Consider the following 27,972-nt stretch of genomic DNA (forward strand, 5'->3'; position numbering starts at 1 on the left):
TCGTACAAGGGGCTTCCCCTCATTTTGGTCTTACGTCGTGGTGTTGCTCAACTGCGCTCGCTGGGGAAGTTCCAAGATGGAGGATTTCAAATATTTACATGGTATGTTTCATAGGGTAAAAACATGATTAAAACGGAGTCAAACGTTGTGCAAGATTGTTAATTTTGCTAATGATAATGCTTGGAGATTCTAATAAACACATTATTGTTTTGAAATATTTGGTAACTGTCTAAAAACAGAAATAGCATGTTTTTTATTATTTTTTAACACCGTGTTTAATTTAAATTAAAAAAATAACATATTTTAATATGTTAATGAATATAGTGCCAAATATTAAAAATAGTCTTTGCTGGATCTGTGCTCCTCCCTCAGTCCATCACATGATAATATTCTCAGCCACCATAGAAAAGCATTTATATGTCTCTAAATGCTTTACCTAACTTAAAACTCAGCATGATTCAATCACATTAGTAATTAATAGAATGAGTAATATTAAATAATAATGCAAAACTTACACCATGTTACACAGAGTAAGAGCACCCACCCCCACCATGCCTACATAATATAGCAAGTCAAGTTCTCAAAATAAAATAATCTACACAGCATGGAGATAATGTTACCAAATATACATTGATCTGTCACCCTATGCTATAGTATCCCTCAAATATTACTTTCGTTGAATGATAGTTGATACCCTTTTGTTTGGTGCCCCTGAAAGTCAAGTCACTCAAGGTAGGCTATATTGTAATTCATTCAAGTATGAAGTAGTTTAAAAAATTGTAATTAATAAATAGAAATATAATTGATTTTTCTGTTGAAATCATAATTTTAATGTGAATTCTGTGAAAAACTATTCCTTTTTATGTTTATAACTTTAAAAAAATTGTTTTTACAGATTTAAGTATGGAGTCGCGGTCTTCTTACATGTGAATGGCTGTAAACGCAAAGTAGCGTCATGGCGAATGCTAACAGTGGCGCAGCAGCTGGTGCCATTAAGTCACAAAGTGGGATTAGGTCAGCTAAGGCAGAAAGACCTCATCGCGGGGATCATGTTATCAACAATGAACCCTCCTCATCGACAACCATTTGGTTTGTACTTCTTGTTGACAAGGAGACCCCGGCCAAAAACCCAAGCTCAATACTCAATCAACGTAATGCCCCCCAAACCAAGAAGGTGCTACGAGGATCACTCTTGACTGGTTTTGAATTTCCTCAAAGTCAAAGTAGAGGCCCCCGCCATTACATTGTCTCGCAACTAAGTGATGATGTGCAGTTTGATTGTAAAAGCTCTGAAGTAGATAGAGTGTCGTTTTCCGAGATGAACTTGCTCAGAGCCCTGTCGACAGACTCGCAGCGTTACATTGTCCATTCAGACAAAAGCTTACTCACATACGCACTGAGTTTAAAGGAAGGAAACTCAGTTCGAGTGAAGTTACACCAAGAACAACTTAAAGGTGTCGTACGTTATATTGGCAGTATGCCTGGAGGTGACACAGGAACTATTTTTGGTATTGAATTAGTAAGTAATTGTTTCTTTAATACAGCTTGCACCAAGGGCCAAGAGTGCTCCCCACCAAAAAAAAAACCCAATTGTTTTCAAATATTACTTAGCTAGGACATAATCAAGACACAGCATGGGTTTACTAAACTAATTATTTAAATTTTCAGTTGAACAAATAACAAGAACAATCTAGCTCCAATACTGTCTGTCAAAAGTTTGTCAATAATCTTGGCTCGAGATGTAAGTGTCCACCAAAGTTAGAAATCATTCAACCTGTAACTGCTGTAAAGCAAAGATTCACACCCAAGTGAAGTGGAGGGATCACCTTAAGGAGATATGCATTTTTATTTAGAATATAAAGTAATAAACCCAAGCCTGATACTTCAGAGAGGCAACAAAGGAGATTGCCTCCATGTCCCCTGGTCATTACCTTGGTGCCCTTGAATTAACAATTAGCTCATAGAGTGCCCTTTACCAACTGAGAAAATGCCTTGGTGCCCTTGCCCCTTCCAAAAACGACAGGCCTGCAAACCGCAAGCTCTTTTTTTCCTATGTGTGCTTGAAGTGCAGTTTGACAAACAATATTTATATATTGCAATGTGCCTATCAATTGTGTCTGTTTCCTTCTAACAGGATCATGAACACAGAGGTAAAGGAACCTCGGATGGGGAATTTAATAAAAAGCAGTTATTCAACACCTTCCCAGACACGGCACTCTTTGTAAGTGTGCATAAGCTGATCCCCCCTGAAAGACTCGACTCTGTGCCATGTGGAGAAGAACAAACTTATAAACTGAAATCTACATATCAGCCCCATGAACTGAGACATTTTGGCGAGTTCCGTCAAGGAATGACTGTTTTTTGTTGCGTGGGTAGTCGTTACATAGAGGGTACAATTGTCTCTATAACGATGCAACCCCACGAGAAAGAACCTGTCTTTGCTGTCGAAATGGTAGGTACAAAATAAAATAAAAATTCCCATTTTGATCTTCTTTAAATGAGTATCGTAGCTCATCGCGCACATTGTCAGGTCATGGGAAAATGAGAATTTTGTTTGTCTTTACTGGGTTAAGTCATGATTTCATTGCGCCAAACGGCATTCTTAAAAACAAATTCATAAATAACAATAATGCAATTTATTCAGAAAGTTCAGAATGAATATTACTGGACTGAGGCTTGGTAAAAATTGTTGGTTACCAGAATGAATTGTTGGCTTCCGCATGCATGAAGAATGCCTAAAAAGTTTTAATAGCAATTATATTGGGCCGTCTGAAGAAATTCCTAAATATTAATAAGTGATGTTCAAAGTTTTGCATGGTTTGCATTTTAAGAAAAAGTATATGTAGTTAGTAGATTTGTTGGTAAAGCGATGTATAAAACTCTTTTGGGAGGAGGGTTGGTTCTGAGAAGAACCGGTTCAGTCCCGACATTTCCGTCAGTAGACTCTATTTATCATGAGAACAAATTATTGTTTCTAGAGCAGGATTTTAACCAACAACCTCTGGATTAACAGGCCAGCGCTCTAACAACTGAGCTATTTAGCCATGGCGGTTTCTTTATTTTGTCAATATATTTGTTCTGGGGTGGATAATTTGTCTGAAAGAAAACCAGTTACAACTAGTTGCAGAGAATTAATCTGCCTATTTCAAGAAAGCACTTTAAACATCTTTTGTCTAGTTTCTGTTAATTGCTTTTTTTTCATTTGTTGCATTATTTCCAATGCTATTGTCTAGTTGTTAAAGCGCTGTGGTCTAAATGAAATGGCGCTATAAAAAAAAACAGTGTATATATGTATGTATGTAATCTGTTTATTTCATGCATGTTTAATTGTAGTCTGGCACTGATGGGAATGAACCAGGCTACCCCCAACAGTATGGCATCAAACCCAAACCCAACATCAAATTTGTCCCAGCTCAGGACATCATCCCACAAGGGCTTGTGGAGAATCAGTGGGGTAAGCAGAAATAAAATGTAGTACTTTTGTTGTGCTTGATCCAGTTGGCTTCGGAAGACGTAGTAACTCCTAAAACTCTTTCGCAACTCGTGTTGGGGGGGGGGGGGGTTGTATTGTAGCGATAGTCATTTGAGCAGACACTATGTGCGTACACAGACAACTGTTTCACGAAGATCCAGTTTTTGTGGGTCCCTGGTCAAAAGGCACTGCAAACAATGAACTGCAAAATACTCTCACTTTGCTTTGTATCCAATGGATTTGTCGAAGACCTGTTCCATACACATTACCATCAGCCAATATTTTGTATAAAGAGAGTATACTGCATTGGATTGAGTACTTTCATCTCCTAGGCTGACTGCTTATATGACGTCACCATTCAAATGTCTGCCCTACAACATGGCATCTGTGCACGTGTGCGTGGGTGTGTGCATGCATGTACCGTAGGAATGTGGCGTGCTGCGTGCTTCATTGATGTACCCGATTAACGCGCATACGGTTTGCCCTACAAGATGGCAACTTTCATAGCTAAAAGGGGTTATTCAATACAATATATAGGCTTGATGCAACACCTCAACTGAAGGCCTCTAGGGCTGGGGCGGCCAACACCTCAACTGAAGGCCTCTAGGGCTGGGGCGGCCAACACCTCAACTGAAGGGCTGGGGCGGCCAACACCTCAACTGAAGGCCTCTAGGGCTGGGGCGGCCAACACCTCAACTGAAGGCCTCTAGGGCTGGGGCGGCCAACACCTCAACTGAAGGCCTCTAGGGCTGGGGCGGCCAACACCTCAACTGAAGGCCTCTAGGGCTGGGGCGGCCAACACCTCAACTGAAGGCCTCTAGGGCTGGGGCGGCCAACACCTCAACTGAAGGCCTCTAGGGCTGGGGCGGCCAACACCTCAACTGAAGGCCTCTAGGGCTGGGGCGGCCAACACCTCAACTGAAGGCCTCGAGGGCTGGGGCGGCCAACACCTCAACTGAAGGCCTCTAGGGCTGGGGCGGCCAACACCTCAACTGAAGGCCTCTAGGGCTGGGGCGGCCAACACCTCAACTGAAGGCCTCGAGGGCTGGGGCGGCCAACACCTCAACTGGTAGTGAGTTCCAAAGTTTCTGGTCTGGGGAAGAAGGAGGCAAAGTTTGGTCCTTTACAATGTGTTGTGGTCCTTTACAATGTGTTGTGGTCCTTTACAATGTGTTGTGGTCCTTTACAATGTGTTGTGGTCCTTTACAATGTGTTGCGGTCCTTTACAATGTGTTGCGGTCCTTTACAATGTGTTGTGGTCCTTTACAATGTGTTGTGGTCCTTTACAATGTGTTGTGGTCCTTTACAATGTGTTGTGGTCCTTTACAATGTGTTGTGGTCCTTTACAATGTGTTGTGCATGTAAATACCATGAATGGAAAGAGATTTGTCATATCGCAAATACTTGGATCACATGCATTAGGCAAGGAATTAGGTGCATTGCTGGTCTAGCTAGCAATCATGTTTGATCGCTAGCTAGACCAGCATGCACCTTATCTAACAGTTTGCGCTTGCGCAATGCGTATTTGCAAAAAGATCTATGCCGTTTCTGGAATATCTGCATGAAAAAGCACGTAATATTTAATTAAACTTTGCTTGTTATTTGTTGTTGGGTCTTAATAGAAGAGGAGGCATCAACGGAGCATCATCTAGTGAAAAGTAAGCACAAGGGAAAGAAATCTTCAGAGCCATTCTTTATTGTCAACAAGCAGAAGAAGGTGTCTCCTCTTTCAAGTGCTGAGAGGTTGAACAAGACCAACAAGCCGCCTGGAGGAAAGAGAGATATGAGCGATGATTTATATCCAAGTAAGTTTTCATTAATAAAAAATAAAAAAAAGTATACATTGCCTTTAGGGGACATTCTTTACACAGGTAAGTCCTCAAAATTAATCGCTTGTGATACCATTTTTACTGGTAAATACCCAATTTTACACTTCAATGAAAACCTTTGACAGGAAATTGCAAGTGTAATTTAAAAAGTTTGAAAATGTGTGGTGGTCGGAAACAGAGGAAATTCCTCCAGTGGTGGTTGAGGAATCCTGAGTGCCTTGGGGGGGGGGGGGGGGGGGGGTTCTGGCAGAATCCTGAACCTGTATTCAAAAGTAAAACATTATTGAGGTTTCTATTTTATTTTTCAATGAATGAAACTCTTAGCAAATCGACATGAAGTACGGGACGATTCACTGATAACCTCCAACTATAGTGAGCAAAGCAAAAATAAATCCAGCCTGGTCGGCAAGATCAAGGGGAAATTCAGCAGCAAATCAGATTCAGAGCCCTTGGCCAGCAAGTCAGCACAGTGGTATGGTGATCCCGAACAAGCCAAAGAAAGTCTGTCTGACAAAGGTATGTTGAAAATCACTCTCTTATCATCAGTGGCCGATTTCACTAGGATTAATCATATCTCAAGTTATGACAAGTATCGAGTCCTAACTTAGGATAAGTCTTAAGGTTTACATGTTACAGTGCAAGGCTGGGACTCGTCCTAAGTCCTAAGATTAATCCTAAGTTAGGAAGAGTTTGGTGAAATCAATGGCTGCTCAGACCTATAAAGTCATTAAGGGCAATTTCATATATATTCAATGAACTCTCTATCACTTAACCTTAGATCTAAACTTTGTACCACAAAATTCAACTCTCTTCTCAAAACTTGTTTTATGTCTCAGATTTTCAAGGACTATTTTTGTGGTTGTCTATTTTCTTTCATTTTTCTTTTCTGGTTTTACTACACCTTAAACACCCAGCAGGGTTGATATGTGCGCATTACAAGTCTTTATTACTATTATTATTGTTATAATATCTTTCTTATTATTAGGAAACATGGACGATAACATGATGAAGGAAGTGACCAATGCAATCTACCGAGATTGGAGAACAATTGCATTCAACCTGTACCTGAGCAAAGAAGATCTGGAACACATTGACAGAAAGTGTCACTCTGAGAAAGACAGGACGGAGCAAATGCTGAGAATGTGGCTGAAACAAAAGACCGGATTTGACAAGATTTCAAAGCTTGCTAATGCCTGCAGGACATGCAGTTTACACGACTTGGCAAATGAACTTGAGCAAGGTATGTCAGTTTGCATGTAATAATGTCTGTCCATGCAGTAGAATTCACAAAGAGTTCAGACTAATCTTATATCGAGTTAGGACGAGTTACTTGGCCTAAGTTTTTAATATCTCCTAGGACTCTTTGTGAAATCGTGACAGGACAACTGCATGTGGGAAATGCAAATGCTGAGTTTGGAGCCGTCAAATCATACAGTGCAGCCATCTTTATTTTTCCCACAATAAACCAATGTTACCAAATGGAAGCTGGAAGGAAAATAGTCCGGTGCTTAATGAAAATCACTAGTCCTGATTGATATTTCCTTGACACGGATGCTAATGTTTAAAGACACTGGACACTATTGGTAGTTGTCAAAGACCAGTCTTCTCACTTGGTGTATCTCAGAATATGCATAAAGTAACAAACCTGTGAAAATTTAAACTCATTGGTCGTCGAAGTTGCGAGATAATAATTGAAGAAAAAAAATCTTGTCACACGAAGTTGTGTGCTTTCAGATGCTTGATTTTGAGACCTCAAAATCTAATTCTGATGTCTCGTAATCAAATTCGTGGAAAATTACTTCTTTCTCGAAAACTACGTTACTTCAGAGTGGGCCGTTTCTAATTCTGAGGTCTCGAAATCAATCTCGAAAAACTAAGTTACTTCACAATGTTTTATACTATCATCATATTTCCATTACTTGTTACCAAGTAAGGTTTTATGCTTATAATTATTTTGAGTAATTACCAATAGTGTTCAGTGCTTTTAATTGAGTGGTCGAGTGGAACTATATTGACTCAGAATTTACAGTGAAGATATTAACATCTTATTGCAGGATTGAACGAGGAGCTTTTGATGACGATATCCGGGGAGATCACTGAGGGGAAATGCAGGCCTTTAGGCTTCAATTTAAACTTCTCTGATTCGGAATTGGATTGGATGGAGACTAATGAACCCAACCTCTTACCTCGGGTACGCATGATGCTGGGAACCTGGAGAATGGCACAGTCATACAACTCTGACAAAATCACATTGCTGAGCCGAGCACTTCATAATTGTGGATTAAGACGACTGGAACTCAAAGTAACCAGAGGTGAGAAATTGGATCCAGAATTATAATAAAATGTTGTTCTGTGAGTATACGCTTTCTCACAGAGTGAGCCTTAGCACAGTTTCTGTTTCATAAATGCGGCTCACCGCAGGTAAAGCAAAAGGCATACTAACTAACCAGTGTTTTTTGTGGCGTGTTGTGGCCAAGTGGATAATAGCACTGGACTCCAAGTCTGGTATGTGTGATCAGCAGAGTGTTGCTTCGAGTCCCAGAAAAGAGTGACACTTAAGAGAGACACTTAACCATGTTTGCTTCATCGCTGTAGGTCCCATTTGTTGTGTAACGCACGCATTAAAAGAACTTATCTAAAAGAGAATGAGATTGATCCAGTGTTCATGGTCTGGTCGGCGGCATATTGCACCACAGCACTTTAGTAAACCTTTACATGGTGCTATTTAAAGGAATAGGTCTCATACTTCAATACGTAGCTCCACGAACATGTACCTTGCAAGACATAATACTGACACTTTAATATGCCCCTAAGTGATAAAGCACTATATAAGAACCTAGTATTTTTTATTATTACTTTTATTCATTAAGTGTTTATCATCTGGTTCTTGTTCTACAGGACTTGATGATGATATCGTGTCCTCCTTTGCTGTAAGAATTGACACCGCTTGGAAGGTACTTGGCCAGAATCTTGGACTGTCTCTAGGTGATATTCATCAATTAGAGAAGTTCCCAAGGGAGAAACAACCGTACCAGATGCTTCTGTTATGGAGGAAGAGACAGCACAGGAACGTTGATGTTCTTGGAGCTTTGTATGAAGGATTGAAGAAGACTGGACTGCCAGATCTTGCCAGTGATCTGGTCCAAGGTACGCACATCAGTACGCTACCAGTTGAGTCGCGATCTCAACTTAAAATCCAGCTACCTATGTTCCGCTGCCTCATTAGCCCCTTCATATATCACTCACCTAAAGACCCTAAGCACAATGCGCAGCGCACCTACACGCGTGTCTCCTGTCCGCTTTTTTTGGTGTATAAAAACAAGCACAAAAGGAATAGACTCCCCCAAAAAGGCAGAAATGGTAGACACGGAACTGGCTTTTTCAAAATTTGTTATTTCAAAACTTTTTATTTAGAACTGGCTCTTTCAGAACCTACTATTTAGAGTTTCAATCACAAACTTATTTGTCATTTTGATGTTTAGGAGTGACTGATGAAATGCTGGACAGAATTGCAATCTCAGTCGGGGAGAGATGGAAACTCCTAGGAGAATTCTTGGGTTTCAGCGATGCGGAGCTCAAAGAAATTTCCTTAGGAAGTAACAATGGTCTCAGAATGCTGAAACTATGGAGGGAGCTTCATGATTATAGTTCTGATAGGATGACAAAGCTGCTAAAAGCACTCGATGAATGTGGCTTGGGCAAGATTGCAAATATGTACCGGAAACTGGAGGAGTCTCACTCTCTGGAGCAAAAGTGGAGCTTGAGTGACGTGAGTGATGACCAACATATATACAAAGAGCTCAGACCTAAAGGTAAGTGCTGATCAAGTTCAGTTATTTTATTGCTGTTGCTGATTTTATAAACACTAAGTTGATGGCCTGTCGTTTCGACCCTAGCAGAGTCTTTCGCAAATGTTTTCCTGTTGTCTCATCTTCAGCACAAGAGGGCGCTATCATGCTGGAGCAGTCGCAATTCGAGAAAGACTCTGCCAGGGTCGAAATGTCAGGCCATTTATAACTATGTTTTGCAATTATACTATAGGTATTTTTGGTTGAAAAGCAGTTTGCAACAGCTAATTCTATTTTCTAAAAAAAAAACTTTAAGAGCTCTTTATAATTAAAAGGGGTTCCAAGATTGAGTTCAATTTTAAGGAACGCACTCATCCAGTGACGACACATTTACAATAATGGATTTTTATAGAGGAAGTTTTGTTTTGTTTATTCCTGAATTTTGATGATTCAATCCAAAAGGCATTGATTTGACATTTCGACAGACGCAAAATTTCCTCTTTGGACAGCGGGCTAGACAGCTCAGTTGGTGGAGCTCTAGTCCCACTATAGCAAATTGTTCCAAGGAAGAGAGGCTCAGGATAGCTCCTTCGTGTCTGTGGAATGAGCTTCCTGCCTGTTTGAGAGAGGCAATTTCGCTGATTGTATTTAAACCTCTCCTGAAGACATTCCTGCTCCGCATCCAATCCTAGTTCTTTTGTTTTGTTTTTATTCTCGGCTCCTTAAAAGTGCTCTGTTCTTCATGCAGCGCTTTATAAATGCTGTGTTATCATAATTATTATTGTGTCCTTATTCCAATAACAGCCTATAACCTGGTGTCCAACGAATATCTCCTGAAAGTATCGAGAAAGGTAGACTTTCAAGACATTGTGAGGGCTTTAGATGTATCTACTGTTGACGCTATAGAGATTGAAAATCTGAAATCAACAAATCAGCAGAGGGTTTTTGAGGTGCTTGATCGCTGGAGGCGTTGTGGATCCAAAGGCCAGCGAGGTTTGGGTGAATTATATCAAGTAATAGCACTCATAGGAGGCAAGACGCACCTAGTGGATGATATCATGAAGATTGAAGAGGGTAAGTCACATCTCAAACTATATTTTGTAATTTGTTTTTATGCAAGTCGCCAGACACACAAGGCCTGAAAGCCACTTCAAGGTGTGGGCTACAATCAACTATTTATTCCAGGGGCATGTTGCCACTTACTCCTGGGGCTGAAACAGGGTTACCCACTTTACAGTCCATACACAGGCTTGGATATCATCTATCAGATGCCTGGCTGGTAGAGCAGAAAGCACTACCTCCAGAACTATATACAGGATGATCCCCATGCACAAGCTAGTGTAGCGTTTCGATGCATGTGATTTACGTGCCAATATAATGCCAACATTTTGGCCTATACAAGAGAAAGAAAAAAAAAAAACAATGGAAAAGAAACACTTTTATTTTATTTTACAAAAATTATCAGGAGAAAACAAAATGGAATGCGCAGTAGGGCTTTTAAAACCAATATCAAGTAGAGAACATTCTGAAGACCTTGTTTCAATTCAGCATGCTTCAACCAAACTTATACAAATTTGGATCCAGAATGCCCCTGAAAAGTCCTGGGGAGAAACCTGATATAGTCGTATAAAAAATGTTGATGGTAACCATTGCATAAAACTTATTTTAGAGGTAATTAAAGGCACTGGACACTATTGGTAATTACTTAAAATAATTGTAAACATAACAATTTACTTGGTAATGAGTAATAGAGAGTTGTTTATAGTATGAAACATTGTGAGAAACGGCTCCCACTGAGTTTTGAGAAACAAGTAATTTCTCACTCAAATTATAAAAAACTTCGGCTGAAGCCTTTTATTATGCATGCATCTGAATGTACACAAAGGGCGACTTTATTTAATTATTCTCTTCCAAATTCGATGACTAATTGAGCAACATTTTTTACAGGTTTGATATTTTATGAGTATGTTGGGATACACCAAGTGAGAATACTGGTCTTTGACAATAACCAAACGTGTCCAGTGCCTTTAAGTCTAGTTATCAATTGAATCTTTATTATTGTAGATATCTTCATAATTCCTAAATGTACGAATGGACTTGTATTAAGCAAACAAGTGATTATTTAAAACATCCCCAAACTTTATAAAGTGATTTACGCAAAACAATTGGAATCAGAGTCTGGAATTTGTTGCACTGATTTGACAAAATGTCTTTTGTAGTATCATTCTGTAAGTATTGTCTTGTTAAACCGTCTTGGTTCATGTCCGAAACAAAAAACTCAGTTGGATTAAAAGGCAGTGGACACTATTGGAATTACTCAAAACAATTTTTATCATAAAACCTTTCTTGATTACGAGTAATGGGGAGATGGTATAAAACATTGTGAGAAACAGCTCCCTCTGAAGTGACATAGTTTTCAAGAAAGAAGTAATTTTCCACGAAGTTGATTTTGAGACCTCAGATGTAGAATTTGAGGTCTGGAAATCAAGCATCTGAAAGCACACAACTTCGTGTGTCAAGGGTGTTTTTTCATTAATATCTCGCAACTTCGATGACCGATTGAGCTCAAATTTTCACAGGTTTGTTATTTTATGCATATAATTATGTTGAGATACACCAACTGAGAAGACTAGTCTTTGACAATTACCAATAGTGTCTATTGTCTTTAAAAATGGCTTTTGAATGGCATCCCCAAACAAAGGTATCTTGACAGAATAGGGAGACTGCTTACATTAAGGCTAGATAGCTCAGTTGGTAGAATGTCGCAGCACATAATCTTGGCCCTTGATCCTCCCATCCAAGGTACAGGTTAAGATTATCACAACTCAATCCTGTTGATCGAGGGTACAGTTTGCAACAATCAGAACCCTTGATCCTCCCTTTGATCTTGGCCCTTGATCCTCCCTTTGATCTTGGCCCTTGATCCTCCCTTTGATCTTGGCCCTTGATCCTCTCATCCAAGGTACAGGTTAAGATTATCACAACTCAATCCTGTTGATCGAGGGTACAGTTTGCAACAATCAGAACCCTTGATCCTCCCTTTGATCTTTGCCCTTGATCCTCTCATCCAAGGTACAGGTTAAGATTATCACAACCCTCAATCCTGTCGATCGAGGGTACAGTTTGCAACAATCAGAAACCTTGATCCTCCCTTTGATCTTGGCCCTTGATCCTCTCATCCAAGGTACAGGTTAAGATTATCACAACCCTCAATCCTGTCGATCGAGGGTACAGTTTGCGATAATCAGAACCCTTGATCCTCCCTTTGATCTTGGCCCTTTATCCTCCCATCCAAGGTACAGGTTTTATTATCTTGACCCTCAAGTAAATTAGCTATTTGTGAGTGGTGAAACTCTTAGAGTGCACTGTGTTATTTCAATACCTACAGCCAAATCTACCCAACTATTGTACCACCAAATCTTAAAATGACATACGGATTTCATACAAACATTTAGAATATATTGTCTAAGATAGCAGAACAAATGGCTACACTAAATGTAAATTTAACAGTAGGCTTAATATAATAGACTCTTACTAAAGAAAATCATCATTTGCTAATTAATAATAGCATTCAGTGCGCACAGAAACAGTTCAGTACGCAAAAGTACTGGCCGAAATCATTCCGGTGGACCTTAGGCCAAATACAAAAAATGCCAGTTGATCGTTCCCTCCCGCATCCTTTTTTGGGGCCGCATCCTTTTGTTATACTAATTTTTATTTTTCGATCTTTGTAAAAATAAAAATAAAAACCATTCTTTCATTTCACGTTATGCTTTCGAACACGCGTAACTGTCTGTTTCATAAAACAATATTAGTGACTGCCTACCAGACACTAGCACATCTTGTTAGTGTCATGATCCGACCCTGTTAACACGGGTCCTCATGCAAGTAGGTATAAAATAAGTTTGCGGTGTTTCAAACTGAAGAATTTGTGGCGTAATCAATTTGAAATACTAAGCGGCCATCTTGGAAAAAATAATAAATAATAAATAAAAAGGTCCTCATCCTCCTCTTTTTTGAAAAATCTGGACGATCAACTGGTATTTTTTTTTATTTGGCCTTATCTGTATTGAAGCAATTTATTTTCGTCAAAATATTGGCGACAAAATAGGAAATCCCCCTCTTACATGTTATTACCCAACTCTAGGCGTAAAGCATTTTGTGGGCGTGTGCTCTTTCACAGTCGACACATTGAAAACAAAACTGCACACCCACACTCAAGAGATGAGTTTCACAGGCCAAGTCAAACTGAAAAATCCCCTGTGCATATTGCCATGGAGCAATTGCCCACACAGTGATCTAGCTGTTTATGTGTATTTGAACTATGTCCATAGTTATATTTCACCCTTCATGCTGACACACTTTATGTGGTGCAACGATTCTGCCATAAAGTGCACTCAGCAGTGTACGTCATACACATGCTGTAAACAACTCTGCTGCCTGCATGGTATATCTATCCATGGTTGAACTATTTCCTTCCTCCGTGGGTTCATCAAAGGGTAGAAGACACAATGGAGTCACCTCACTCCATAAAGGGCAAAACCACAAACTGCTTGTCCCAATTTGGAGAATGAGCAAGGGAGAGCAGGAACACATTGGCCATAGATTCATGATGTTATCTGATCAACTTGGGGGCACCATTACATGTACCATGGAGGAATAAATTAGATTTATTCCTCCATGCATGTACACAGCAATTTCAGTAATGTACATGTTACACAAACTTCATTCCATGTATGTTGTAATGTACTAAGTTTGGGATAACAAAACCCTCCCCCTCCTGTGACAAATATGTTTTCATCATCATATTCTGACCAACCACAAGTTCCGTGAATCAATTACAATGTACATGTAAATGCAAACTCTGTGGGGTTTTATTGGATGATCACAGCAAATGCATATTCATACATGTAAATATAGCCTGTGTATTTTAGATTGGTACTCCATGGTTGGTCACAGTCATCTGTTCATTATAATAATACATCATGTGGGTGTATGTCATAGAGTCATAGAGCTATTATAATAGATCAGATGGTGTACGTACACTTTGCTTGTGTGTGGGTTGTACATGTTCAAGTCTGTACTCGTCAGCTGATGGTTTTATGAATGACTGATAATGACTGGCTGAATAGCGAGTTGGTATTCAAGGAATTTTAGTGAGTGGATAGTCTAAAAACTCACCAGAGAGATTGCCATTCTTCACACTCACTCAGTGGACATTCATTCTTTTAAATAGACTGTGGTATAAAACTTGTAGCCCCCGTATCTTGCAAAAGAGGAATGATGAAAATGGGGAAGCCCCAATATCTAGTGGTTATAGTTAGAGATCTCAGGGTTTGAGGTTTAGAATAAAAGTAGAAGCGATGAGAGAACACATTATTCAAACTTCTGGAATACAAGTACCTGATGTCTTTCTAATGGGTTGCAGCAGTCCTCAGTTAGTCAGTTGTCTGCTCAATGGGCAGCTACTTCAAGAAATCGGATTGGTTATCATGAGGAGACCTGATATGGGCGGTAAATTTTAACTTTGTTTGGTTTTTAAAATAGATGACACTTATCACTGGTAACAAGTGGGGCCTAATAACATCAAAGCCTGTAAGCACAAAAATTAACAGCTTTTAAAGCTGCTTCTGGAAGAAAAAAGTTTTGCTTCAAAGTTTCCTGAGAACCAACATTTAACAGAAGACCAGTCACAGATGATGCACCATGATACTTAGTCTGTCTTGCATTTACATCATTTTACATCATGAGTTAAGTTGTTACTTTTTGTGGGAACGTTGGCAAAAGAATCTCTCGGAAACTGGACTCTGGACTAAATTAGTGATAGAAACCAAGTCCAAAATAAAGCTGTAAGCAGAAAATACTGCTCAACACTGTCTTTGCTAAACAACATTTTTAGTTGGGCACCGACCACAACAATTCAAAGTATTTTGGACTGGTAACCTGATTCTGTTGAGCAATGCTATTCTGTGCTTAGAAGGTTTTTTGTGCTTCCAGGGAAATTTGGCTCCTCTGTTTGAAGCAGAAAATAATGTTGAGTAATTTCCTGTGAGGCCATTTTAGTACAGCAGTCACATGCATGATTTTGCCCTTTTGGCAGACTATTTCTATAAAGCAGAATTGTTTTGTGCTTACTCATTTAGTTGTGATAATTAACCACTCTTTATAGTTGGATGGAAGTTGGTTTTGGGGCAAAATAACACATTTTTACCCACAACAAAATTTAATGAGATAAGCAGGTAATTTAAAAAGTTGTTTGTATTATTGGCTGATGCACTTTCTGCTACTCCACAATTCGACCAGTGTGCAATCGCTAGCTTCTGGAGAGAACAATGGTCTTGCTTCCTTGAAATTGCTTAAAACAAAATTCAATTTTTGTTTGCTATTGGCAAGGATATTTTTTGTTTTATTAAATTTCCATCAATATCATATTTTTGTTTCTCTAAAGCTTGACTAACAATTTGTGTAATATGTGTAACTAAACAAAGTTGATTGTAAGCCTGTAATTGCATTGTGTGAAATGGCTCTACAGAAATGAACTATGGATTTCAGAAGGGTTCTCTAGCATTGTGTTTGTTATCCAGGCCTCCCTGTAATAGTTGATACCTTACGTGGTGTAATGTGTGTGATATTGATAAATCACCCGTTTCTGTAAGAGGGTAATCCCCCATTAACTGCAACTCTTGCTGACTTTATGAGTGTTTGAACCATTCCAATGATATGAGGCATTCCCATAAGATACTGCATGTAATACGTAGTATGTACATGTATTAAGCTGTCTTATGATTATTTGTCATTCTGCTAGAGTTGTCATAGCATCCTCATTGTTTCTGATGATACAACCGATAAAAAGGAAATCAGTCAGCATCCTGTTGTCTCTACAAGTCTCTATGGGCGTTTTGTTTGGATTTCAATCAACTCAGGAAAGGGAAACATACGTGCAATAGTCAACCATATCCCTTGTACATACATGGAAACATAACTTAATGGAAGCTTAGTTTCAGCATAAAACAAAAGCCTCAGGAACTTGCTTTTGGTTTCAGACGTTATTTGTGAATCGGCGCTTTGTTTCGTAACTTTGCAAGCTTCGAAAGCTTTAATTGTAACTGGTTTTGGAAGATACATGTACAAATGTACATAAGCAAATGACATTGCATCCTACAAGGTGTAAATAGACACAGATAGGTGCAGACTGTTAGAATGTTGAGCAATTTCTTACACTTACAGTGGTGTGTTATACCCAACTGCGAAGAAAGGATAAAAGGTAAGTGATAACTGTTTGATTGGGTGTTTCCGTGGTTATTTGTGTTCATTAGCCATATGAAGCAGAAGTTTGTTCTCTATTATGACGTGACATGTCAAGACTTGACAGTCTTTAGATTAAGTGAGAGAAGAAATGCTGGTGGGCAAGTTGATCACCTCTGGCTATATCCTTTTTTTGAACCACATCCTTTTTGAAATTAAAATTTTATTTTTGTCCCCCAAATTCTATTATAGAAGTTTCAAGTACTGTTGGCTCTGTCTTGGCACCATTTTGACGATTGATTTAATATCCCCATATTTTAGGCTTCTCAATTCTACAAACCTGGTAATTTATTAGTTTTGCTTTCTCCTTTTAAAGTAATAAATACAAAAATAGTAAATTCATCCTTTTTCTGATTGAAAACATCCAGGACAAAAAAGGTGTTTTTCTTAGCCTTCTTCCAACAATATACATCCACATGATACCAATAAGTTGTGAAACGTGTACATAAAGCCTTTGAATTTAAGTAAATTAGCCATAGAGTTGTCCTTATTAGGGGTTAGGGGTAGATATTTGGATTTAAAGGGGGGGGGGTTCAAACCAATTTGTGGAGACAGTTATTTTCAAGATTATTTATTTATGCAGGATTATTCATTCCAGCGAATGCCTGGCACGCAGGCAGTGCAGGTGAAGGGTTGTACCATAGAGCTAGGGTCCTCAGCTCTATGGTTGTACCAAAGCTTGCTTAACCAAAGCTTGCTTAACCAACGCTTGCTTAACCAAAGCTTGCTTAACCAAAGCTTGCTTAACCAAAGCTTGCTTAACCAAAGCTTGCTTAACCAAAGCTTGCTTAACCACAGCTTGCTTAACCAAAGCTTGCTTAACCAAAGCTTGCTTAACCAAAGCTTGCTTAACCAAAGCTTGCTTAACCAAAGCTTGCTTAACCAAAGCTTGCTTAACCAAAGCTTGCTTAACCAGAGGATGGAATTTTTGACATTAATATGGCCTAGTAGATGTTAGGACAACAAGCATTAAACTTTCATCGTGAAATGCTAGACAAACTCTACAACTTCCTCTCGATTCCAATAAACACACCATGCAACTATTTTGTAGGGGATATATATTCCAGATTTGTAACAACTCTTTTGCAGTTTGATACTAGTTAATTTAGTATGAACTTTACACAAGCCTTCACACATAGGATACAAACACAAAAACAACAACAGACAATAAAACATGTTTATAGTAATGATGACATTTTCTTTGAATGTCAGTCGAATTGGCATGTGGAAAAGCTCTAGGAAAAAAACCCGACTGTGACTGTGTGCTGTTAGTTTCTGTCAATTACAAAATAGGGAAACATCTTGATGCGTGATGACATAGTAGTTTGGGTATTTCGTAAAGTATTCCCCATCACTCTGTGAATATGTAATGTATCCACATTATTAAAGCCACGCTGTCTTGAAAAATACAAGGTAAAAAAGAAGGATAATACTATGTAATAAATGTGTACAAATTGTGTAATATTCCTCCCCAAGCACATTTTGTAATAAAGATGATGATGGTAGTACATGCAAGCATCTTGCATAATGTTTAGGTCTGAAATGCCCCTATTTGGTTTAATGGAAAGAAATAATTTACCGACAAATTTGAATCGCTGAAGAGCGGCTTGAGATGACTTTTGGAGATTCATATTTCACTGGTGTCTGTTTGAGAATGCTGTGGCTTGTAGATGTGGTTGGTACCCGCTGTCACCTCTCAAACTGGATGGCTGTGACATTCTAGATGATAATACTCTGGCAGTTTTTTGCTGTTTTCTAAACAAGTAGACAATGTTTTCAGCTGAAACTTTCTCAGGTTACTTTGATTGTATCTTTAAGCAAATTGCAGAAGAAACTTCAAGCAACTTTCCTGGTTTCATAGTATGAAGACAGCTCATAAAATATAATGGTTGATGGCCTTGCGAAAATGTGCAGTGTATTTACTTTCAGGTTCAGAAGGAATAGGCTTAGGGTGTTTGTGTTTCATATTGTCTATGATGTACACTACAATGTAAATGAATATGTCGTATATGGACACATGATTGAAGACATTGTGCAATTTCATCTGCTAGAGGAATTTACATGAACTTTGTATGTAAAGGAACCTGTTTTTTTTTAATTATTTCTCATTTGGGAGTTACGCAATTATTACACCATCTCAACTCCTGTGGAGTATGCAGCACCAGAATCAGTCAAATTGCTACAACTGTTACTAATCATTCTTATCAACAATCTGTTCTCCTTGGTGATGAGAAGCAATTATAGAAAGTGTCTGGCTCAAGGAACGGGATTGGAACCCACATTTCGAGAGTTCAATGTGTGAGACCCATATGGGCCACGATATAAATATCTAAGAATCTGAAGTTAACAGTCAATCACTGATTTCTCTGTAATACATGTACAGCAGTTTCCAACAATGCAGTAGACATCAAACCTGTCACCAAAGAACTCTCCCTTGAAGCAGGCTACCACTCGATTGACGATGTCTCTGCAACCGAGGTCGTATCGTACCCCGACCTAGAGGTCAATTCCATGGTAGAGGTCACGCACAATACCAAGTCCTATGGAGTAATCCGATGGATCGGGATCCCTGATGGATCTAAGAGTGTCAGCTTAGTCGCTGGAATTGAACTTGTAAGTATTGTGTATGTATAGACTGTGCGAGTCTCGCATGCACTGAAACGAGAAAGCACGTCAAACGAAGAACATATTTTTTTTCTGAAATCAAATGTTTGAAACAACAGCAAACCTAAAGGGGAATAAATACCTGCATGTAATCATAGGATTCGAACTGCCCCTAGCCAGCGGGCAATCTCGGTGGTTTAGTTAGTAAGACACTTCTCAGGACTCAGGAAAGTACAGAGTATACAGTGCTAACACACATCAGTGTATGGGTACAGGACTCAGGAAAGTACAGAGTATACAGTGCTAACACACATCAGTGTATGGGTACAGGACTCAGGAAAGTACAGAGTATACAGTGCTTACACACATCAGTGTATGGGTACAGGACTCAGGAAAGTACAGAGTATACAGTGCTTACACACATCAGTGTATGGGTACAGGACTCAGGAAAGTACAGAGTATACAGTGCTTACACACATCAGTGTATGGGTACAGGACTCAGGAAAGTACAGAGTATACAGTGCTTACACACATCAGTGTATGGGTACAGGACTCAGGAAAGTACAGAGTATACAGTGCTTACACACATCAGTGTATGGGTACAGGACTCAGGAAAGTACAGAGTATACAGTGCTTACACACATCAGTGTATGGGTACAGGACTCAGGAAAGTACAGAGTATACAGTGCTAACACACATCAGTGTATGGGTACAGGACTCAGGAAAGTACAGAGTATACAGTGCTTACACACATCAGTGTATGGGTACAGGACTCAGGAAAGTACAGAGTATACAGTGCTTACACACACATTGGTGTAAGGGTAAAACCAAAATTAATATGCATATAATCAATTGTTATTTTATTTTTAAATGTAGGAGACTCCGTTGACGAATGGCGGTACGGATGGAACCTTTAACAAGCAGCGTTACTTTCAGTGTGAGCCTCACAAAGCCCTCTTTGTTCATCTCTCACGATGTAGGCCGGATTCACGTTTCCCATCTCTGTCCCAGACCTTCAAAGTGGCCAAGCGTCAAACAAGCCAAGGTAAAAGGCCCACGACTGTTGGTACTTACTGTTTGTTTTAAACGTGGGTACCAACTGTTGGTACTAGCGGTTGGTACTAGCTGTTGGCACTAACTATTGGTACTAACTGTTCGCACTAACTATTGGTACTAATTGTGGTACTAACTGTTGGAACTAACTGTTGGTACTAACTATTGGTACTAATTGTGGTACTAACTGTTGGAACTAACTGTTGGTACTAACTATTGGTACTAACTGTTGGAACCAACTGTTGGTACCAACTTTTGGTTTTAACTGTTGGTACTAAATATCAGAACCAACTGTTGATACTAACTGTTGTTACTACCTGTTGGTACTAAATGTTGGTACTAAATATGGGTACGAAGTGTTTGTACTAACTGTTGGTACTAAATATCAGTACTAACTGTTGGAGTAGAGGAAGATGTCCTTGACAGATTTTTCTAAACATGACATTGTCCTCTGCCACAGACGTCTGCCAACTACTTCTACAGCAGAGAGAGTTGTGGTAGTTAATTGTGATATTTTGTTTTGTTTTGTTAACTTCCTTGGACAGATTTTGGCGGGTTCTCCTCACCGGAAGTGCCAGGTTACATTGACCCGCCTCCTAGTTTAAGGAGGGAGTTTGTGGGAATGCAGAAGGGAATACAGGGAGATCAGAACTCCTGCTACCTGGACACCACGCTCTTCAGTATGTTTGCCTACAATACTGTGTTTGATCCACTCTTGAAGCGTACGGCAGGGCAGAGTGATCTTCCATTGTATGCTGATGTACAGAAGATACTTAGAGAGAGCATTGTTAACCCACTCAGACAGTAAGTTCAAGTCATTGATCTTCCATTGTATGCTGATGTACAGAAGATACTTAGAGAGAGCATTGTTAACCCGCTCAGACAGTAAGTTCAAGTCATTGAATCAACTTGGGGCAGAGGGCTTGGGGACAAAGCCCTGGGCCCCCTTCTCTTCCAATGAGATCAAATAATAATAAGTAATTTATGTATGTGAACAAGTAGTATATACAATGTGGACAAAATTAATACTTTTATTTAATTGAGTTGGAAAACTTACGAGCTCCTTGGAATTTATAACTTCGGGGGTTATTTAAAGATGAACGTGCCATCGTTTCAATGTTTTTTTTTTTTTTTTTAACATAGGAATGGTTTTGTGAGAGCGGATCGAGTGCTTCAGCTAAGAGAACATTTAGACAATCTTGGCACCACTAAAGGTTTGATGGATCAAGAGAAAGACCCTGAAGAATTCCTGCATACACTGCTCTCCGAAGTATTCAAGTCCAAACCGCTGCTAAACATTAGGTAACACTTGAGATTAAAGCATACATTGTTATACTACTTTTGGGCTGCGTATTTGCAGTCGTAACCAACTACTGTTTCGGTCAATGGCTGGTGATCAACCAATGGCCAGTTGAATTGAAACAGTTTTTGCTTACGATCGTGAAAATGCACCCTTGGTGTGTTGTGGTCGAGCGGTCAAGCGCACCGGACTCAAGCTCTGATGGTTCTGATCAGCAGAGTTTCGGGGTAGGTCCCAGTCTTGACACTTGTGTCTGTAACCAAGACAACTTAATATTGCTTTTATCCTTTGGATGGTTCTGTGTTTTGTGTAAATGCTCGATAACAAAATCTTAGCGAGTGACTATAAACAAGAAAATAAACACTAAAAAACTCAAGGTAGGAATTGGAAACCTACACCAGGCAAGGGAAAGATGCAGTATTTGGGAAAAAGCTAACTCACCATGGCCCAATTTCATAGAGCTGCTTAGGCATAAAATGTAGCTAAGCACAACAAAATTATGCTTACCAGAATAAGGTTAAGGTTACCAGCCAAACTACCAATGCACATGTTCAATTTGTGGCTGGTATTTTGCTCATTTCTGCTTAGCAGAAAATTGTTAAGCACCATTTTCTGCTTAAACAGCTCTATGAAATAGGGCCCTGGCAGACAGTCAGCCATTGATTTCACCAAACTCTTCCTAAATTAGGATTAATCTTAGGACTTGGATGAGTCACAGCCCTGCACTGTAACATGCAAGCCTTAAGATTAATCCCAAGTTAGAACTAGTTACTTGTCCTTACGGAAGATAGGATTAATCGTAGCATTTTGTAAAAGCGGCTGTTGGTTTCTTACTCAAATACCCTGATTATAACTCTGCTTTCATTTTGGTTAAACAATTTTTTAGACATGGGGTGAGCAAAGAAGTAGATCACTCCAACATTTACCAAATCTTCACGGATAAAGATGAATCTTTTGGAGTGCCAACAGTGGAGCAACTTCTTCTGCAGTCATTTCAGGACAACGACCTCAAGCTCACCGAAGTAAGTGAAATAATAAGTGTCACCATTGGTTACCGCTATTTTCACATGTATTGATGATCTGGTTATAAATATAGCGATTAGAAATGTAGTATTAAGCAGCGACTAGATGTATTATTTTACTTTCATCTTCATGATCCCTGTATATCTCTTTTATTTTAATACACAACATTTTTTAGTACATATTTTATCTATTGCCCAGTCTCACTCATGCATAATGTCCATGTCCCTTTTGTTTGTTAGTGCTCATTTTTGTGTAAATTGTCCTTGTCTTTAGGGAAGAGGAAATAAAAGCTTTTGCTTCTTCTTTTTCCTACATGTTAACGTCAAGCTATTTTCTATTCATTGTTCATTAACTGGATTAAGTTTTCCTTAGTACAAGTTATTAAATGTTTTCTGAACAATGTTATTACAATGTATTGATTGATGTGGACATGAAATAAATGTATCTGAAATGAAATGAAATATATACATTGTAATGTTCAATGTGTATAATGCATACATTTGATGAGCATTAAAGCAATTTCCCCCACAAATAAATTCTTGGCTATTTCTTTTTACACAATTTAAAAAAATCTTCTTTCCATAGGTTCCATCTTGTCTCATCGTACAGATGCCTCGATTTGGCAAAGAATACAAAATGTACAAACGTATTGTGCCCTCTCTTCAACTGGATATCACAAACATTCTAGAAGAACGTAAGTAAAGTGTTCCTTTCCTTTGTTTGAATTGGCAACATTTAAATTTATGTTTGTTTAATAAGTGTAAACCTTTCGCTGCTTGTACCTTGACTTCCATTTACGCAATCACAACAGTCTGTTACTGCGACTGTGTTTGTGTTGACTATACGATGGCAGAGCAAGTAAGAACTGCCAGGAATTTAGGCCTAGGTCCATCTTGCTAACTTCATAATTGATCAATTTAATACGGAGACTGTGCTTTTGCCAAAGCTGCTCCTGCCCTGTGGAATAAGCTCCCTGTCACACTTCGTAAAATACCATCACTCGACAAATTCATGAACTAAAGTAACACTTGTTTCCATAGACTTACATTGGGTTTTATTTAACTACAAGTATTTTTAATTCTTCAATTTCACATTGTATATTGTTTTCTTTTTATGTAGGCGCCTCGTTCGAATGCGCGCATAATTTGCTCCGTCTATTGAAAGTGTTGTTCTAATTGTTTTGATTTCTTGTTTGTGCAGAACCTAGGCAGTGTATGGTGTGTGGAAATCTTGCTGTGTACGAATGTAAACCATGTAAATCCAGCGATCGTTTATCTGAAAGTGTACACATCAATAATTACTGTGCGGATTGCTTCGCCACGGTGAGTCATATTGTGAAATGTTAAGTCATATAAAAAGCAACAACTGTTAATATACTTTTTTAGGCTTTGCATGGTGAGGTATTAATGTATATTCAGTTTGCAGTAACTGTGTAGATTTTTTCTTTGGCATCAGGTCTTGCTTTTTATTGTAAAAATTTGTTTATTTAAAATCAAGTAAAAAACTTCAGCGGAAACTGACTTGGTAAATTTAATTTTAGTTAGTCTGGTCCCACATTTATTGGTTTGTAACTTGCAATTCAACCTATTCTTCTTCGATGTAGACGCACAGCACAAAACGATCTGACCACAAGCCCACAGATCTCTTCACACCAGACGCTTTCTTGAAAGATTTTTACGCTGTCACAATGGAAAAAGGTTACGATGAGGCATCAGTGGACCAGCATCGCCAGCTGATGCTCAAACCTAAACTCATGGATTTATTTGCCGTCATTTGTATCAGGACAAGTCACTACGTCTCGTTTGTCAAAGCAGGGAGAGAGAGTGAATCTGAATGGGTGTTCTTCGACAGTATGGCAGACAGACAAGGTGAAGTTATTTCTCATGGTTTACTTCATAACCATCTTTATTACTTTATGAAATATTATTCTGGCATGAACAGAATTGAAACCCTGGCCATAAACAATAACTGGGCTTTGGTCATTTGTTACTCATAAGCTATTTTCCTTCGGAATCGACATTGCTTTTATGGGTCAACATTTCTTTAAAAAAGTGAAAAGTATGTACTGACTTTTTAAAGTAATGGCTAACTTTGAAACATACCAATTCAATAATGCTCTACATGTACTCAATGGAAAACAATAATAATTGTGAAACATAATTTTTAAAAGTTGTACAACTGCAATACATTTATTGTTTGAATTCTTTAATGATTTACTATTTTTTTAAATTATATGTATGAAGTTTTTAATTGACAATCTTTTATGGTTCCATTCTTCTTCCACAGGTGATCAACAGGGCTACAACATCCCACAAATAACACACCTGAAAGATTTACGGAGCTGGGTTGACCCAAAGAACGTTGAATCTTCTGAGAAGAAACAACTGCCTGAACTTATGACCCGACTTCTTGGAGATGCATATATTTGTATGTACTCCAACACAGAGGAAAGAAAACTCACGTATGTATAGTATTTGGACTGTAATGAGTTAAGTGTGGACCACTATGTGTCGTCTAGCTTTGCAGATTCGAGTCTAGGAGCGGAAGGCTAAAATCTCGAAGAAAACTCACAGTTATGCTGTTGAGAGTCGGAGGTTTAACAAACTCCCACTTGGTTGCTTGAGGCCGGGCTGAACCGGACATGGCCTGGGTGACGGAAACCTCCCATTACCATCTTATGTGGATTTTAAAGGAAACCTGCCTTGGTCTACGTGAAGGGCGGAGTTTTAAACCATGGTCCACATGTGAAGGGTGGAGTCAGGTGGATGGAATCGACCATGGTCTATGTTCAGGGCAGAGTTTTGAAGGAAAACTGCCTTGGTCAACATGTGAAGGGCGGCGATTTTTTGCAGGAAACCGACCATGGTCAACAAGTGAAGGGCAAGGATGGAAACCTACCATGGTCTATGTGTAGAGCGGAGTTTTGCAGGAAACCTATAATGATCAATGTGGGTTGGATGGAGTCTTGGAAACAATTAATGGTCACCATGCGTAGGGTAACAGCGAAAGGCAGAGTCTGTCTTGAAAGGAATATTACAATAATCTATATGTAAAACAGGGCCAAGTATTGCAAGAAACCTACAACGATCATTTTGACTTTTGTTATTGAAAATTCCATCTAAAGACGGAGGCAGTCTACACAGATTCCTATCGGATCCAAAATACCAATGAATTTGGGCGGCTCCAGTGAAAGATACTACGGGCTAAATTGTCAGTCACTGCATGTGGAATAAATTCAAAGTTAAAACTCTTAAAACAAGTCATAAAAATTGATAGAAAGTGTTATCATTTATTAATCTCAATTAATACATAAAGCCCATAAAAAATGTAATGTGAGAAAACACCACTTCATAGGACCTTTAAGAATTTAGATCTCATGGAAACGATTTTGGAATCATGCTAAAAACTTTACAATACATACATTATATGTACATTAACTTCCAGAAAGCATTGCTGTACATAGTGTTATAGAACCAATGATGTAGCTAGGTCTGGTGACCTGGTCCACTTTCTCAAGATCTTTTTTTGTGGCCTGGGTCTTGGTTTTAGAAGAGGTGGCAGGCCTGATACTTCACAGAGGCAAGGATGGCGATTGCCTTCATGCCGCCTCTGGTCATTGCCTTGGTGCCCTTGAAGTGCTCAAGTAGAAGTTCACTCATAGTGTGCCCTTTACAAAGGAGAAAATGTTCTGATGCCATTGCCCTCTTGGACTTCAAGGTGTTTATACTACAATAGAAAAACCAAACCTACAAACTTGGAGGACAAAATTGCTTAGGTTTGGGATGACGTATTCTTGCTCTGTTCAACAACAAATTGATGACATGTATATATTCTATGCTATATGACAGGATTATCTCTTTGCATAAACATTAACAAAAGAAAACAAATTGATTATCACAAGAGAAGAAGGAACTGTATTCAATTGTATCGAAATTGTACTGGATATGACCTATGATGTATATGGACGTTTTGTGCATTACTTGATGTATTATGACCTGAGATATATGGCCTTCTTGTGGGTTGACCTTAAAACATGGATGCGTAGCCTAGGCATTCTGTTGGATTTGATGCATTGAAATAGAGCTTCTGGTATCTGTGCGTATTTGTTCCGAGGCGTTAAAGCTGTATGGCAAATTTCAGTTTCTCCAACATTTGTCCAATGGTTGATTTGGATAATCTTGCCCTGTCACATGGCTACTCTATGTCTACGGCTGACATAGAGGGCATGCACACCAGACACTGACGACAAGTAGCCTTTCCCATGAAGGTTCGTTTGAGCTTGACATTCTTTGTGTTCTATTGATATAATCTCAAGTAATGACCTCACCATGTCGATGTAACCTCACTACCAGTGAACTGTACACAAATTAATTTCTAATCGAGCGTACATATAATGTAGATTCTTTTCATGATTAGCGCAAAGTATTTATGAAATAACTTCACTTTTTATATGAAAGCAAAGGAATGGATTGTTAATTTATTGTTAATAATGTTATACATGTATATTAGCGCATGACGGAACTAAATATCAATGCACGCTGCAAACAAACCACGTGAAATAGTAAATACACTCTACATTGTACAATAATAAAAAATACGTGAATGATAGCTAAAACTCTTTGGAATGTTATTGGTGGAGTTTGATTAAGTTCCACCCTTCCCTTACTTGATGTTCTATTCAAAAGTCATTCAGACACAAAGTACATGTACATGTACTTTTTAATAACAAAGAATGGAGTAAGTCAATATGGTTGATGACTGTGAACGTTATTGGTTGATTTAAATACACATACTTTAGTTTTTATTCAGAACTTACACAGAGCTGTAATGTCAAATGGTCAGAGATGTCACTAGACTTTAAAACCACTGTATTTTTTAAAGAAGTTTCCTCTTTTTTTATTACCAGCATTAGACTGTTTTGGGTTTAGATTTGAAACAATTTCCGAATCACATTTTTGAAACATGTACAAAACTGCAGGCATAATTTGTCAGTTTAGACTTTGCATCAATCATAGAAGCTACTTATTTCTGCGCTAAGTTTTGGTGAAAACTGTGAACGAACACAATACCCAAATAAAAATATTGCCTTGCATGGCGTTTTTTTAAAAAGCAGATTAAAACATTACAACATTGTTGTGTAAAAGACTTATCCCCTTTTTTAAAATTCTAGTCACCATTCTTTCAAAATTTTCAGTGATTTGAGTTTACGGAAACATGTTTTCTCAGTACCAGAAGATTTGAATCAATATAAGTCTTCAAAACAGTTATAATTATAAATATTTTACAAAGTCAAACAAGAGATTTTATTTTGATAATTTTTGAATTTTAAGGTTTGACCATTAGTCTAGGTAACTAACAGCAGAGATGAGAAATTGTACAGTTATTATATAATTGCCAATAAACATACCCCGATTTATGTATATGCATTTTCAATTGTTGAATTGTATTGTCCAAGGACTGTTGAACAAAGCTTTAAAATAAAACGATGGGATGTCAAATAGTTACTAATTAGAACACTTGCCGTTTTTCTTTCATTTGTGCCACATTATCATCTGCTCCTTTATGGCACAAGCTTATATCAAGCTTATATCAAGCTTA

At 38.6% G+C, this 27,972-nt stretch overlaps 1 protein-coding gene across 2 annotated transcripts; it reads left to right on the forward strand.

The window, feature by feature from the left end:
- The first annotated feature begins 30 nt into the window (after positions 1–30).
- On the forward strand, positions 31–27,882 carry LOC117289348. Of its 2 annotated transcripts, none has more exons than XM_033770434.1 (20): positions 31–101; positions 896–1,519; positions 2,135–2,452; positions 3,334–3,454; positions 5,095–5,277; positions 5,626–5,817; positions 6,287–6,541; positions 7,356–7,613; positions 8,200–8,448; positions 8,784–9,113; positions 9,894–10,163; positions 18,778–19,007; positions 19,875–20,043; positions 20,597–20,855; positions 21,195–21,353; positions 22,238–22,373; positions 22,960–23,068; positions 23,575–23,696; positions 23,978–24,242; positions 24,661–27,882. In XM_033770434.1, exons 2-20 carry the CDS (start codon positions 956–958, stop codon positions 24,843–24,845), a joined length of 4,374 nt encoding a protein of 1,457 aa, XP_033626325.1. In that variant the 5' UTR covers positions 31–101; positions 896–955; the 3' UTR covers positions 24,846–27,882. The 2 variants fall into 2 exon arrangements, with proteins under 2 accessions (XP_033626325.1, XP_033626326.1); XM_033770435.1 differs by having other exon boundaries at positions 18,781–19,007.
- Positions 27,883–27,972: the final 90 nt, after the last annotated feature.

Source organism: Asterias rubens, chromosome 4, assembly GCF_902459465.1.
Source record: "Asterias rubens chromosome 4, eAstRub1.3, whole genome shotgun sequence".
Classification (NCBI taxonomy): Eukaryota; Metazoa; Echinodermata; class Asteroidea; order Forcipulatida; family Asteriidae; genus Asterias; species Asterias rubens.